This window comes from Gavia stellata, chromosome 4, assembly GCF_030936135.1.
Source record: "Gavia stellata isolate bGavSte3 chromosome 4, bGavSte3.hap2, whole genome shotgun sequence".
Lineage (NCBI taxonomy): Eukaryota > Metazoa > Chordata > Aves > Gaviiformes > Gaviidae > Gavia > Gavia stellata.
This window is the reverse complement of record NC_082597.1, coordinates 40,490,956-40,504,708: the sequence shown is the minus strand read 5'-3', so window position 1 is coordinate 40,504,708 and position 13,753 is coordinate 40,490,956. Positions and strand designations below refer to the sequence as shown.

The 13,753-nt window shown below is 36.9% G+C and overlaps 1 protein-coding gene across 3 annotated transcripts in view; it reads right to left on the bottom strand.

The window, feature by feature from the left end:
- CNOT2 (CCR4-NOT transcription complex subunit 2) overlaps positions 1–13,753 on the bottom strand; it is a 90,898-nt gene that overhangs the window by 38,811 nt on the left and 38,334 nt on the right. For 2 of the 3 annotated variants that reach the window (XM_059816212.1, XM_059816214.1), the window contains exon 2: positions 1,210–1,332. In XM_059816212.1, coding sequence (XP_059672195.1) covers positions 1,210–1,320 — 111 coding nt within the window. In that variant the 5' untranslated portion in view covers positions 1,321–1,332. Of the gene's footprint in view, positions 1–1,209; positions 1,333–9,046; positions 9,059–13,753 lie in introns of those variants that run through there. The other variant, XM_059816215.1, reaches the window with a different exon arrangement.

The following is a 13,753-nucleotide window of genomic DNA, read 5'->3' as shown; positions in this document are numbered from 1 at the left end:
TGGAGAAATAGTGTCTATTGTTTTTGAGAGTGCTAGCTGCACCTCTCAGTGCTCACAGAAAGGAAATTATGTACATTATAAATATTCCAATGTGCCTGTATGCACCTGTGGTACATGCACATACGTAATGGACACAAACAGAAAACAGCAGCCTATTTAATTTTCTTTACACTGTAGTACAGGTTGGACTCGATGATCTTACAGGTCTTTTCCAACCGTACTGATTCTGTGATTCTGTGATTAATCCTTTGCTGGCTCACCTGAAATTTCTCATCAAAATAACTTAAATTGGAAAGCTGCATTTAAGCATTTTGTTTTGTCTTAAAAAGCTTTCTACTCTAAACCTATTTCCTTCTATCTTTGAAAATCTGGATTAAAATTCAACTAAGAGTCTATAGGAAATGTTTACGTTTACATAGATCAAGGTCTATCAGGACTATGCTATCAAACATCTGCTATCAAGCATCTGCTATCAAACAACTATGTTTCTGGACAGTCACGGAGACAGACTTTAAGCAATGACACCTTTCTTAAAGTCTGAAGGGATTTTTATTTTTTTTTTAATTAGAAAGAAAATCTAGCATATATGTTGCTTACACATATTACATGCAAGCCTATCATGATATCGTATTACTGACCTTCAGGTGACATGAACCTCAAGTCATGCTTTCAGTCTTCCATATATTTCTACATGCCACTACATATAGAAGTGAAATACTTTACTGGCCAATTTATTTATTCCAATAATAAGCAGAGCTTCAGTAAAGCCAATGCAGTTCTAACATACAATAATGCATTATCAAGGGAAAAAATGTCCAAGAACGGTTGGTTTTGTAACTTTTTGTCATTACAAATGGGAAGTAGAATACTTGAGCAGACAAACAAGCTGCACAAGGCATTTTCAGAAATGAAAAACGGTTGAAGATGTAAAGTGCAAAACCATAACAAAAACATGGTAGACACAACGTGTAAACACAAGATTAATCAATAACCCAATTTAAGTTACAATTCTTAAAAGATGAAAAAATAAAACCCTGGCAAGCATATGGCTGAAGTTTACTTGTATAACTCACTAAAATCAAAGCACTTGCCACTGAAAACACTGTCATTCACAGCTTAAAGCTAAATGAAGCCCTTCCTCACATATATTTCATGTACGAGAAATAACCTCACTATTGAAAGGGGAAAAAATAAGCTTATTCAACTTACATCTTTTTCTGACCGATGTGGGAACATCGATGATTGGCTGTAGTACATGTTTTCATCATGGTAGTCACCATCAACCCCCTCTACAAACTTCTTCCTCGAAGCACCAAACATGCTGTTTGTCACCTAAATAAGTAGAAAAATGATTACATACCACATATGATTTGGTTTGCTACATACTTAGAAGACTACATATTTTAAATCTATATAAGGATTGTTAAAGAAAGCTGCTTCTAAACATTTGAAAATTCCTCTTTATTTTCTGTATACTGCCAACGTAATGGTTCTTCTAAGTGGGATTTTCATCTGACAGAAACTCGTATTTCAGAAAGGATTGGGGTGAAGAGAGGGGACACGCTTCATTTTTTGGAGGGGTGTTCGTTTGTTGGTTGTTTTTGAGTCTCATGACCTTTCACTCAGGTTTATTTAAAGTTAGAGAATGTCAGACAACAATACAGCAAATTTCTCAAGTTTTCCTCTCCTCAGGTAAACACTTTCCATCTAAAAGAAGAAAATTAAGGAATTTTCTTTAGAGCTCAGCCACCTTATAAGAAATAACAATAATTAAAAAAAGGAAGAAAAAAATGATCTGTTAAATCATTCCTATGTCTCATCACCACAAATTTGGAAAAGCATCCTTCTATTCAACCCTGCGCATTCAAAGCCATGATTAAGTAAAAGAGGGTTGAGCTTAACCACACTCAACCACCTCATCACAGACTGGCAAAGTTACTGCAAACGGCCCATAAAAAACCCACTAGATTTTATTTTGCTCTTACTCTGAGATGTACACACACACACAGACAAGAGCTACTAAGTTAGGAACTGGAAACTGAAGAAACAGCAACCACACAGCTGGTCACAGAACCTTAATTCATTAGAAAATTTAATCCCGCAGCAAGGTCATACAACATCGCTAAAGCATCTACCACATGCAGTGCATATTTATACACCTGACTCTCTTATTTATGTAACAATACACACACCTCTTAAATTCCTAATCTATCTGGCTACAAAACACTATCACAGCACAGCATGGGCTAACCAAGCCCTGTTTTAACCTAACAGGTTAATGTTCAAGCCAGAGAAACGGCACACACCGGTCAGCACTGAGCAACTCGCCCAGTTTCTTGTACCACACGGTGAGACTGTTGGTGCAACCCTGAGCTACTACCCTACATACCTTCAAACGAATCTTTAACATCTTGAAAGATAAGGAAGCTAAGTTACAGTTAGCTTATTAAATGCTCTGAGCCCTAAAATTTACTATCTTCGCTACTGACAGCATTAGCTCAACTTAAAAAAAACATAGGACAATTTAAAAAAAAATTTAAAGAGTCATTTTGCACTACCTTAGGCTCATGCTTGAAATTGAAATTTCAAAACATTTATTCTGGTTGGCTGCAAGGAGAGTTACTTTCAGCTTGAAATCCTCTTATCCCTACTGACACAAAATTACTCTGATATTCCTCACAGTGTAGCTTGTTCAAGTTTCATCTCTACTGATGAAGATTGCTAGGCAGCACTTAATAACATGGGTGCTCCTATACCAGTAACAACTTTACTCCATGATGTCAAAGTCATAGGAGTTTTGAGTAAAAGTAAAGTCAACACTTGGTATGCATTTAATACAGCTATAATCACAGAATTGCCCTAAAACGTTCAGCTAAACAAAAGCCTATTCCACTACTCCTATAAGAGGGTTTCAGATATTTAGACTACTGATGTATCAAAACAAATTTATAATCTGTTACACACATGTGAAGGCATGTAAAGGTACTGCACACCTCCTCCAGATGAAACTTGTATTTTATGATATTTACAAAAATTTGCAAATGTAAGGTCCCAAACTGCTCAAATGCGTTCAGCTGAATTTCACACTTGTAGTGAAGCTTTCATTACACTATAAGCATATCTCACTGTGCTAATCCCCTTACAATGCAATTATCACCTACCAGATGGGATGGAGCATTTAACAGGCTAAGGGGGATTATCTTATCCTTTGCTCTGCCTCAGAAAAGTGTGGAGACATTAGCAGTTGCCTTTAACGACTGTAAAGAGGAGAGTGAAATGCTTTGGTGAAGCTATCCTGAGCAATGAGGAGAAGCTGAGCATCTCAAGCAACTACTGCTCTTGAGAAGGTAAAAGGCAGCTTCTCACAAGTCCCAAAGAATTTTTTGGTGCTCCTTTAACAATACCTGGGGTAAGAGAAGAATTATTTTTGCTGCATAACCTTCTCTTGTGATACATCAGAATAACAAAATTTAATTGTGATAGAAAGCAAGTCACTGAAGCATACACCATACTGTACGAAAGTAATACCTAACCCTGAGCTACAGTACAGGAACTATATAAGGGGAAAAAACAATTCTGTCTTTGACGCTGTAGCTTTTGATCTTATTTCCGCAAAGCTTTACACATGGCTGGCTACACACACACACCGTAAACACTTCCGAGTCAGTGGGGTAAGCTCAGAGCTTTCAGTCTCAAAATATATGTTTAAAGCTGCTGCAAGAAAGCTAGTATGTTCAAATATGAAGTCTATACACTGATAAGCTGAAAGCTATTTTAAACACTCTCCACTAAATTTAAGTTGTCTAAAAGATTAGTTTCTATATGGACAATTGTATGAGACAGTGGTCCAAAAACTAATCAAGATTATGCCCTGAAGACTGATGAAGTGCACTGATATTAATATGGAGGCTTACAAGAATGTGGTTATTAAAAAAGAAACGAAAACTTTTAATAATTAGATAGGTTAAATATTTGTGTTTTTATTGGCAACCCATATTTCTACATGATACTTAACAGTACTATGCTGATGAACTCCAGAGAACAAGAGCAGTGCATTGCAGGCTGCAGCTGCAGGGGAAGCGGGGAAGGCCGGAGGAGCCCTGCCTGCAACCCAGCTACATCGCTGCACCTGACTACTCTGGAGGCCTTCAAAAACTTTTTGCAGAGACTGACACTTCTTCACAGCAGCATTTTAGTAAGCAATTCTGTGTCACTCAAGCGAAACAGTTGCATGCAGTGCTCAAGCTGTCCCCGCTCCCACTGAAGGAAGCAGTACAGGCGCTGGAGGGCATTCTGGCAGCTGCCTGCACCCCTAACAGGATTTCACTTCACTAGAAAGAACTGCCACTTGTTCTCAGGGTGAGCCACAGCACAGATCACAACACAGAAACGTGGCATTGCAATTCATGCTGCTATCCAGCCCTGTTACAAAACTAACAGCATGATAAAATGAGGCAGCCGCTAAAGACCAGTAACTGAAAAGGCAGGAACTGGGATTGGAGAACGAAGCTGCAGCTGCCATAGCCAGGCTGCTTACTTCTTGCTTGTTCTTAGGCTAACACCAGCAGCCAATTTATCTACTTCCCAGTAGTCACCAGCTGGCAAACTTCTGAATCAGAGCACCTATCCCTGTGCAGACTTTTATAATATTATAGCAGGTTTACACAATGACAGTGTCAGCTGATTGACAAGTTTGCAGTAGGCATCTTCCTGTCCACATTAACTTATACCAGTATTCACTAACATATTCGTTAGTCATGCTACAAACATATGCACAGATACTGAAAAAACGCTTGTAGTACTATTTGTAAGAAGGTGTGAGAATAACTGGGGCTGTGCCAAATGTGGGCAGATCTGCAGATGGAACTTCGTTGCTTATTTCTTAGGACAAGAAGCCACCAGGAAACTTCAAACACAAAGACTGCAGCTCTTTTTTCATAGACTGATAGATCAGTGTCCAATCAGCTACAAATACAGCTAAGTTCATGCAGCACTTATAAATATATTTTAAACCTTTTGGAAAGTAACAGTGACCTGAGGTTTTGCACCTTCACAGGGTCTACACTGATGAGCTGAAAGGTAGAAATCAGCTCTTGTATTTAAGTCCCTCATTCATATATATATACCTATATACACAGACACATTTATGCCAATACAATCTCACAGAAGTGGTACTCCAGTTGCACGGGAATTTTAAGTAAAGAAGTCCTGTCTGCTCAGCCTGATTTCATACAGATCACAGACACATTTATGCCAATACAATCTCACAGAAGTGGTACTCCAGTTGCATGGGAATTTTAAGTAAAGAAGTCCTGTCTGCTCAGCCTGATTTCATACAGATCCCTCTCCTAAGCCTATAACTACTTTTCCTGTTCTACTGTGGGAACTCAGTCCTCTGCTGCACAAGACACACTGCCAGTGTAACCGTTCATTAAAAATGTAGCACTTCTGTCAATTCACCTTTTAGCATAATATTGCAAAAGTACTTACAAATCCCACTGGTAGACCCATGTACAAATATTATTAGAAAATATTCATGCTAACAAGAGGAAAGAAAGGGAAGGAGACACATGTTACGATGGAGTTCACAGAACTAACCAGCCACGCTGCAACAAACCATGCCCAATTCTGATCAGATGAACACAAGCACTTCTTTCAAAGAACAAGCACATCATGTTTAAAAATCAGATTTGCCCACAACTTAAAGTTAACGTTAACCAAGCAAAATGCAGTCCCAAACCTGACAAGACCTTTAAATAATTCTGTGGAACATTTCCTAACAACCACCACTACTACAGGGGAACTAAAAGCACTGTACAAATGCTAAGAACTTGAAGCAACTAATAAGCAGCTGTGCTCATTGACATTATCCTTCAGCTGAGTACATAACACAACAACCAACAACACTTATCTTTAAAAAATTAAAAAAAAAAAAAAGAAAAAACCAAACCAAAACCCAAAACAGATGTCAGGAAAAATCCTTTTTATTACAAGATACACTGCAATATAGCATACTTCAGCACACAAAAACTTGTTTGTTAGCAATAACTGAAAATACATTATTGACACAGAATTTGTAAGGAAAAATTATTAAAAATTTTGTCGTCTTAAGCTGCAAAAAGATCTTCTCTATAATCACTTACGAAGTGATGCTATGATTGCATATTAAAATCAGTTTAACAGCCTGAAGCAAATTATAGTATTAAAATACAAAAACCAATTATGTTTCTGTTTTGCAGTATTACTATAGGTAGTGCCCAAGGAGAGCTCACTCATGACATTAACATAGCCAAATCTAAACTAAGAGCATACTACAAAACCTCCCTGGAGAATGAGTATTTTTAATTTCACATAGAGCAGAAAAATCAATCGTTGCATTACAACTGATAAAACTCAGCATCTTTATGAGAGCTGAAAACCATATACAGTACTACAAGTTAAAAAAAAGAAACCACTTCAGGAATTTTAGCAATATCTTCCCTTTCCTGGTCCTCCAATGACTATGGTATTTGTCAACATGCACACTAACATTACATGAGAGCAATTAGAAGTTGTCATTTCAGTCTGATGTTACAGACCTTCCACCCATCTATACACTAAGGCTTCTGATGTTGCTGTTTAGGTCTTACTAAGCAAAGTTAGTAATTTAGTCTATTTTTTCTTTTTTGTTACAAATCAATGTTTTCACATAAGGTAACATACTTGCATACCAAAGTATCTACAAAAGCGACCCTTAATGAGCCTTTCAGTGAGAAATGTGTCTCAAAAAATAAGTGTCTAGCAAAAGTCACACACTGGTAACCACCAAATCAGCCTGCAATTTAAGTCAAAATATAGAATTTGGAATTCCATCAGTTGGTAAAAGACAGTATAAATTCAATTTATAGTGGAAACTGCTACTGTTTATGATCCTGTTTCTCAGTGTCAAAGATAATTCCTATTTGGCCCAAACTGGAACTGATATACAATAGAATACATACTACCAACTTGCCAGGTGCAAAAGATCTCTCAAATCCCAACCCTTTAGTGATAAATTACAGCTATAAAAAAAACACCCTGAAAAGTACACAAGTATGAATAGATACATTTCATGTTCAGGATGAAAGACAAAACAAAACTAGAAGTTGAGATCCTTTGTTGTCTCATTTCATTTCACAATCACAGTCACTCCATTTCTCCAAGGTAACTGATAACCTCTAACAGTGTACTATATGCTTATGCTACAGTAGTCCTTCAAATAACTTTGTAGTATCAACAGTACATAATCATGGAAAATGGAACATTTCGCTATATTTCTTCTTTGTTAAGAAGTCTTCTTCCTTGATGAGCTTAATACTGGCACAGATTTGTACTCACTGTAAGGATACAATAGTAAAATAGGTCTATCTTTAACAACTGGCTTTATATTCTTTTAACTTATTGGAAGTATTTTTAAGTTTAAATCTCAGAAGTATGGAAGACCGAAGACCACCACAATATGAGAGACACAAATCTGCCAAAAAACTTGAAGGTTGGACAGCCTTTAGAATAATCTCATAATACTTGTGTCACATGGTTCATAAATTGATTATTTTCCAAATTCCAAATTTATTTCCAAATAAATATTATTTACTCAATAAAAAGAAAAAACCCCAAACCAATATAACACCTTCAACAGCCTGTCTGAAATGTGAGTACATTTACCCACTTTCTCTCTTCTCGATGCTTCCAGCCATTTGTAGTATTTACAGTCCATTCAAGACTAAGAGTCATTCTAGATTTAATTTAACATAGCCTTTCTGACTTACTGTTGTAAAACGCTACATGCTTGGCTGCGCAATGCCCTTCAACTCTAAGGTTTCACCATGAAAGATGATTGCATTTTAGAAAGAAGTGACAATCGTGCCAGTAACTTTAGGGGGCAATACTTTTGAATTCAGTGCTATCTTAAGTATGCATGCAGTGAACAACAGCAAGAATCTTGAAAATAAATCATGTACTGGCATACTCCTATTACCTACTTAAGACACTCCTCAGCCGTACTGGCATACTCCTATTACCTACTTAAGACACTCCTCAGCCATAATGTTTTTTTTAAAACGAAACTAGTTCAATTTGTAAACAAAAAGTAACTTTTAAAGTATGTTCTCAGTTGATGATCCATCAAGACAATTATCAGCTAAATATACACTATCTGTGTATCACATTTATTTACTGATTGTCTTTTGGGAATATCAGAAAAGAAGAAATCGGTTAGCTAACAAGCCAGACTTAACCAGAATTAAGTTCAGAAACCAAACAGGCTTTTGAAGTACCTATGTTGTCATGGGAAAACAAAATAAAACCCAACAAACAAGCAAAGCAGCACATAAAACAACAGATAGGCAAACTTCCATTTCTAGTAACTATTACAGGAAACCTGCCTATGAAAACTGGTATTTGGTTAATTTGGAAATGGATCAGTCTTAGAAAGTAGAAATTCAGCTGTCAAGTTTATAAATAAATAAGCAAAACAAAAAATTCCATTCTGGAAAGATAATGAAATTTGCCTCAAATATTCTCATAATAAACTTAGTACAGTGTCACTTCTCCTGGCTCCTCAAAAGTTTATTCTGTGAGTTTCTCTCAACCAGTATTTTGCACCTCAACCATAAGAAAAATTGCCATTGGAAGATATCAGAATGACAACTTCCTACCTTCCTTTGTTTGGTAATCTTTGACTGATCCCATTAAGTAATTCAGAAATGCAGTGGTTGAAAACTACTTGCAGTTTTAACTAAAAATTTATTTTGCAACTGAACAACATTGCAGTTTGCCACATGGACTGCGTTAGTGCTTTTGAGTATTTTGCTGTAGACAAAACAAGTTTAGCTGTATTTTAGAAATTACCCTTTCATAACAAATTAGAATAAGATATCCTCTAATTCAGCAAGTTAATCTATTTGAATTTTATCTCCAGTTTCATGCCTGGGCTTGCCTTTTTTGTTGCTTTGTGGTGTGCTTTTTTAATAAAGTAAATAAAAAGGCACTTTACCCAGTTAGAAATTCTAGATCTACTCAAATGCACTCTAGAGAGTTCCTTAATAGGGCATATAACAATGGTAAAGCTCAGCTTTAGAAGCTTAGGAAATCAGCTACTGCACTAAGTTCTTCAGAAATAACAAAATCCTATCATTTCCTCCAGTCCCCAGAGAAAGAAGTTGGAATTAGGCATTTTCTTAAACATTGCAATACTTAATTGATAAAAATGTAATTTCTGTGTTCAGCAGAATTCTGCTGCAGCAAATTGTGCATATGGCCAAACTCACATGATGTATGTGCAGTCTGAAAGCTGGATCAGATAACTGGAGAAATTAACCCATAAAATAAAATCATACTAAGCATATGCAAATTGTTCTTCTCAAACACTCAGGACTGTGAGAGATTCTATGCATTTCTCATGGAGGCAAAAAAGGGAATAGTGACAAAAACTTCAGCTGAAAAATCAAGGAAGGATGCCAAGACAACAAGGCGAAGCAGATACAGGGAACAAGCAGTTTCAGCCTGAAAAAACTGTTGCAATTTGTGTAAGCAATGGAAAACAGGGGATTTCAACAGGGAAATGCTAGTCTGCTGTTAGAGTACTAGTACATCAACTCCCTCTTTACTGTACTCCCCCTCTGCTACAATACACCAAACCAGGACAGTTGTTTTACTAGTATATGTTCCATGATAGGTGATGAAAAGCTCAGAACAGTTGGGGGGGGGGGGGGCGGAGAAAAAAAACTTAACAGGTTTTCATTCTTTATTGGTATTCAGCAGTCATCACTTATTCACAAAACACATTATTTTTTAATAGCAATTACAACAGGAAGTTAACTAAGTAAGATTAACTAGGTCAGACTTCAGCTTCATAATCATGAAATATGCTAAAATATTTCTTCCCTACCAAGTGTTACAGCTTCAATATCAACATGACATACTTTGCCACCTCTGATGCTTGGTATCACTCCTAGCCATTCAACACCTTTTTCCACAAATGACAGAACTCAGATGATGTAACCATGGACCAGAGCTTAAACTGGAAAACAAACCAGGTCCTAATCTAGTCCAAGCCAGCCAACTGCTCTCGCTAAGGCCCCACTTGTGAAGCGGAGGTAACTGCTCCCAGTATTACAGAAATGATATAAAGGTTTCATTAATATGGAGCATCTCAGAAACCTTTTATGTTGATGAGTCCCCTATGTAGTTATAAAAACAAAAGAAAACCCTTGGCAGAGTAACATGTAAACCTTATTTTCCACTGGAATAAGGTGGTAACCATTTTTCCGAATTACGCCCACTGTAATTAGTATGTTAACAGCTGATACTCCCCCCAAGAAAGGAGTCCTTAACTGTTCTGCAAGCGAACATGCTGCCATCACTTACTGAAAGGGAGAAAAGCCAGGTATGTATTTGACTGTCAACATTGTTGAAAACAAAGGTCTGCTTTTTGGTGCTTCACAAAAGACAACCATGTGTTACTCTACAAATTCATCTGCAAGCTTCATGGCGCTCCCACTTTTTAAAACATCTACACATTTAGTTACACACCAACCTAGTGTGACATTATACTTAAAAGAAAAAAATGTATATACTTAAGCCTCCTAAATGGTAAGACATAGTTAAAATAAAATAACATTAAATAGAAGGGGCACGCTAAACCAACAAATTTTGTACTGATAGCCAAATATCTTCCTAATTTTGTACAATTTAAAGCTTTTTAATTCACACGTAAACTGCCCCCCCCCGCCCCTGCTTCAAAACCTTCGCTGAGTTTCTTGCATTTGTTAAATCAGAAGCTTTTACAAGGAAAGCTGGTGGTGAGGAAAGAGAAAACAACACTCCCAAAAGTCTTAGGGAGGCTTTATCCCTTCAGGGGCCACAAAATTCAAGACCGCCAGCAACAATGATACTGGCAGGGCAGGAGGTGGTAGCATGGGGATGGGAGTGGATGGGTATAAAAAAAAAAGGTCAGTCAGGCCTCACAGGCAAGGGAAGATGGTTGCTGATAGCACAGCTGAGAAGCGACTCTCAAGCAGTGTTAGGAGGATGGCATCGATATGCTTGTCAGTGAGCAAGATGACCACGTGCACACTCTATCGCTGAGAGAGTGTTTTTTCCCTTCCTCTTAATCTTGATGCGGTCCCTTATATCACATCTAAGCCAAGCTGGTGTTATTTCATTTGCTAAGTGTCCTGCAGCTTTCTCTGTAGAGTCATTACCTTACATACTCTTCAAGCCGTATTTCTTAAAAGTTCCTACACACCTGATTCAGTTGGAAACAAAAATGCCCATTGATAAGCCTTCTAGATCTGTACTTCTGTAACATATTAAGCCTTATTAAGTGATGTATGGTGCAGTAACTATTAGGTAGTCTGTATCTGTTCACTGGACACTATCTTTTGCTAGTGCATTTACCATTTAAAAACTTGTGCACTATGTATCAGACAGGGAGATAAAGCTTATAAACCAAGAGGGGAAAAAAAACAAACTTGGAAGTAATTAAAATCTGGTTCATGATCTCAGGATTTAGATGTTTTCATCACATCAAATCTCTTCTATTATGGGAGAAGAATAGAAGATTAAAAATTAAAGAACAGGACTCCTTTGACTTTTTATTTGCTTTCATCTGAGACCCTCAGCCAGAAGGCCAGATTTCTGCAGCTGTGCTTCAGCTAGAAGAAGGGTAACCATCACTCCAGCCAGGACATTTCCATGTTGATTTTGAACAGGCTCCTCTTTCCAGGAATACTGCAGTTATCTTTTTTTTTTTAAAAAACTTTTCTTTGCATAACAACCAATTCCACTAACTTTTTAAGACAGCAGCATTGCCTACCTATTCCTTCCTGGATACAGCCAAAACTTTTGTGTTTGGTTAATCTAAAACATTGTATTTTAAATAAGCCCTGGTTTCCCAAGCATTTCCTGCAGTTAAGCACTATACAGTCAGATGTAGATCATGATTAATGGAGTAGCAACAGGAATTTTTTTTTTTTCATTAGTCAGATGGAGTTTGTTGACAGTAAGTAAATCCATACTAGACCCATTTCTACTCTAGCTTTTGGGGGGGGGGGTTTGGGGGTTTTTTGTTGTTTTTTGTTGTTCGGGGGTTTTTTTGCTTAAGGATCACAAGATAGAGGACAACTGAAAAAAAGCACAACTGATTTTTAAAGTTTTATCTAACAGTACGCTCACACACACAGTATTTAATATAAGCTGCTGACCATTTGTTTGAAGCATCCTCAAGAAAGAGGTAATAACACCATTTTTACTTTATGTTGAATTTTAAGAAATACAGGGTTCCTTTTGGTTTGGGTTTCTTTTTTTTTCCAGAGGTATTTTAAAAATAGAAATAGCTGAGAATATTCTGGCCAAAAAATTCATTCTGCACACACAGCACATCAAACATCTTGTCTTACCTTAAAATACAACTGGAAAATTCAAAACATTAAGTATGTTTAATATATTGAATCCTTGAAGAGAAAGAAATATTTACGAGCTGCCACAACCTCCTGGCAGCATATTTGCTTCTCAGTGACTCTCCTTCTCCAGACTAATGGTACGTTCTGCAAAAGCAGAAACATTTCCCAAGAGCACAGACAGGTTAAAGTTAAATTCATGCATGGCTTTTTAGTGTGTCCTCCTAAAACATACTTAAGCGAGTCTGTGACTCTTCAGGGCAAACGCAAAAATACAAAGTTAAAATTAAAGACTTCTAGCCTTTGGTTATTTATCTATTTTTTTTTTTGAATGAGAGCATTAAGACGCTTTAGGAAGCACGTTTCTCAAAATATTCCGGGGCCTGTTTCTTGTAACCTTCTGACTACACAGACAGGCTATGTTGCCACTACAGCTATACCGGGTTCAGCCATAAAATAAAAGTATGACAGAATAACTTTGATGAACAAAACTAACTTTGAGAACAAGTATACAACCAGTCTTAGGAAAAAAAAATAAATTACTGAATTTATTTTAAAGATAAGTAATTCTGGTACTTTTTCATCAAGACTTTAAATCGCTGAACTGCAATTCTTCATTGATGTTTTAAGTGTTAATTGGCGTTAGTAAAAAATTTTCAGAGTTAGATACTATTCCACACTGGAAAAAGATAAATTACAGAATCTGAGGTCCCTACCATGCTATGACAAATACAATCACCAAGTAAAATTAACAAAGCAGTAAATGCACCTATCATGCCTTTCCACTGTACTAATCTTCCACGTTTAATTTAAACCTCTTCAGTCATTCTGTTCTCCATTAGGATTGTCAAAAAATTAATTAATCTAGCTATGCACTCTCTCATTTAAGCAGGTGGGACTTCAGTCAGACTCCCATATTGTAAAACTTTGGCTCAGTATGTACTGTAAACTTTGTCCAAATATCAGAAACTGAAATAACATGCCATTTTTCATTTTAAAGCAATTCCCCTTTGAAGTGACAAACTTTATGCCACAACATTTTAAAACAGAGCTACCTCAAATTGGCAGGCTAAGCTCAGACTACAAATGTTGGTCAGACCTGGCCAGAGTCCCAGACATGGGATGGTTCTCTCCATCTCATACCTTCCTCACAGTTTCTCAGAAAACAGTCACATGTATTTAGAGCTCCAAGACAGGACAGTAATGTTTAGCGCCTCAACAGCCTGGTAAAACAAGCAACAGGGCATTACCTCCTATTATTCTGTTCTCATTAAAAAATAAAACAGTATTTTTACTGAAAATGGGACTACTCAATCTTCAGCTAATGTATATAG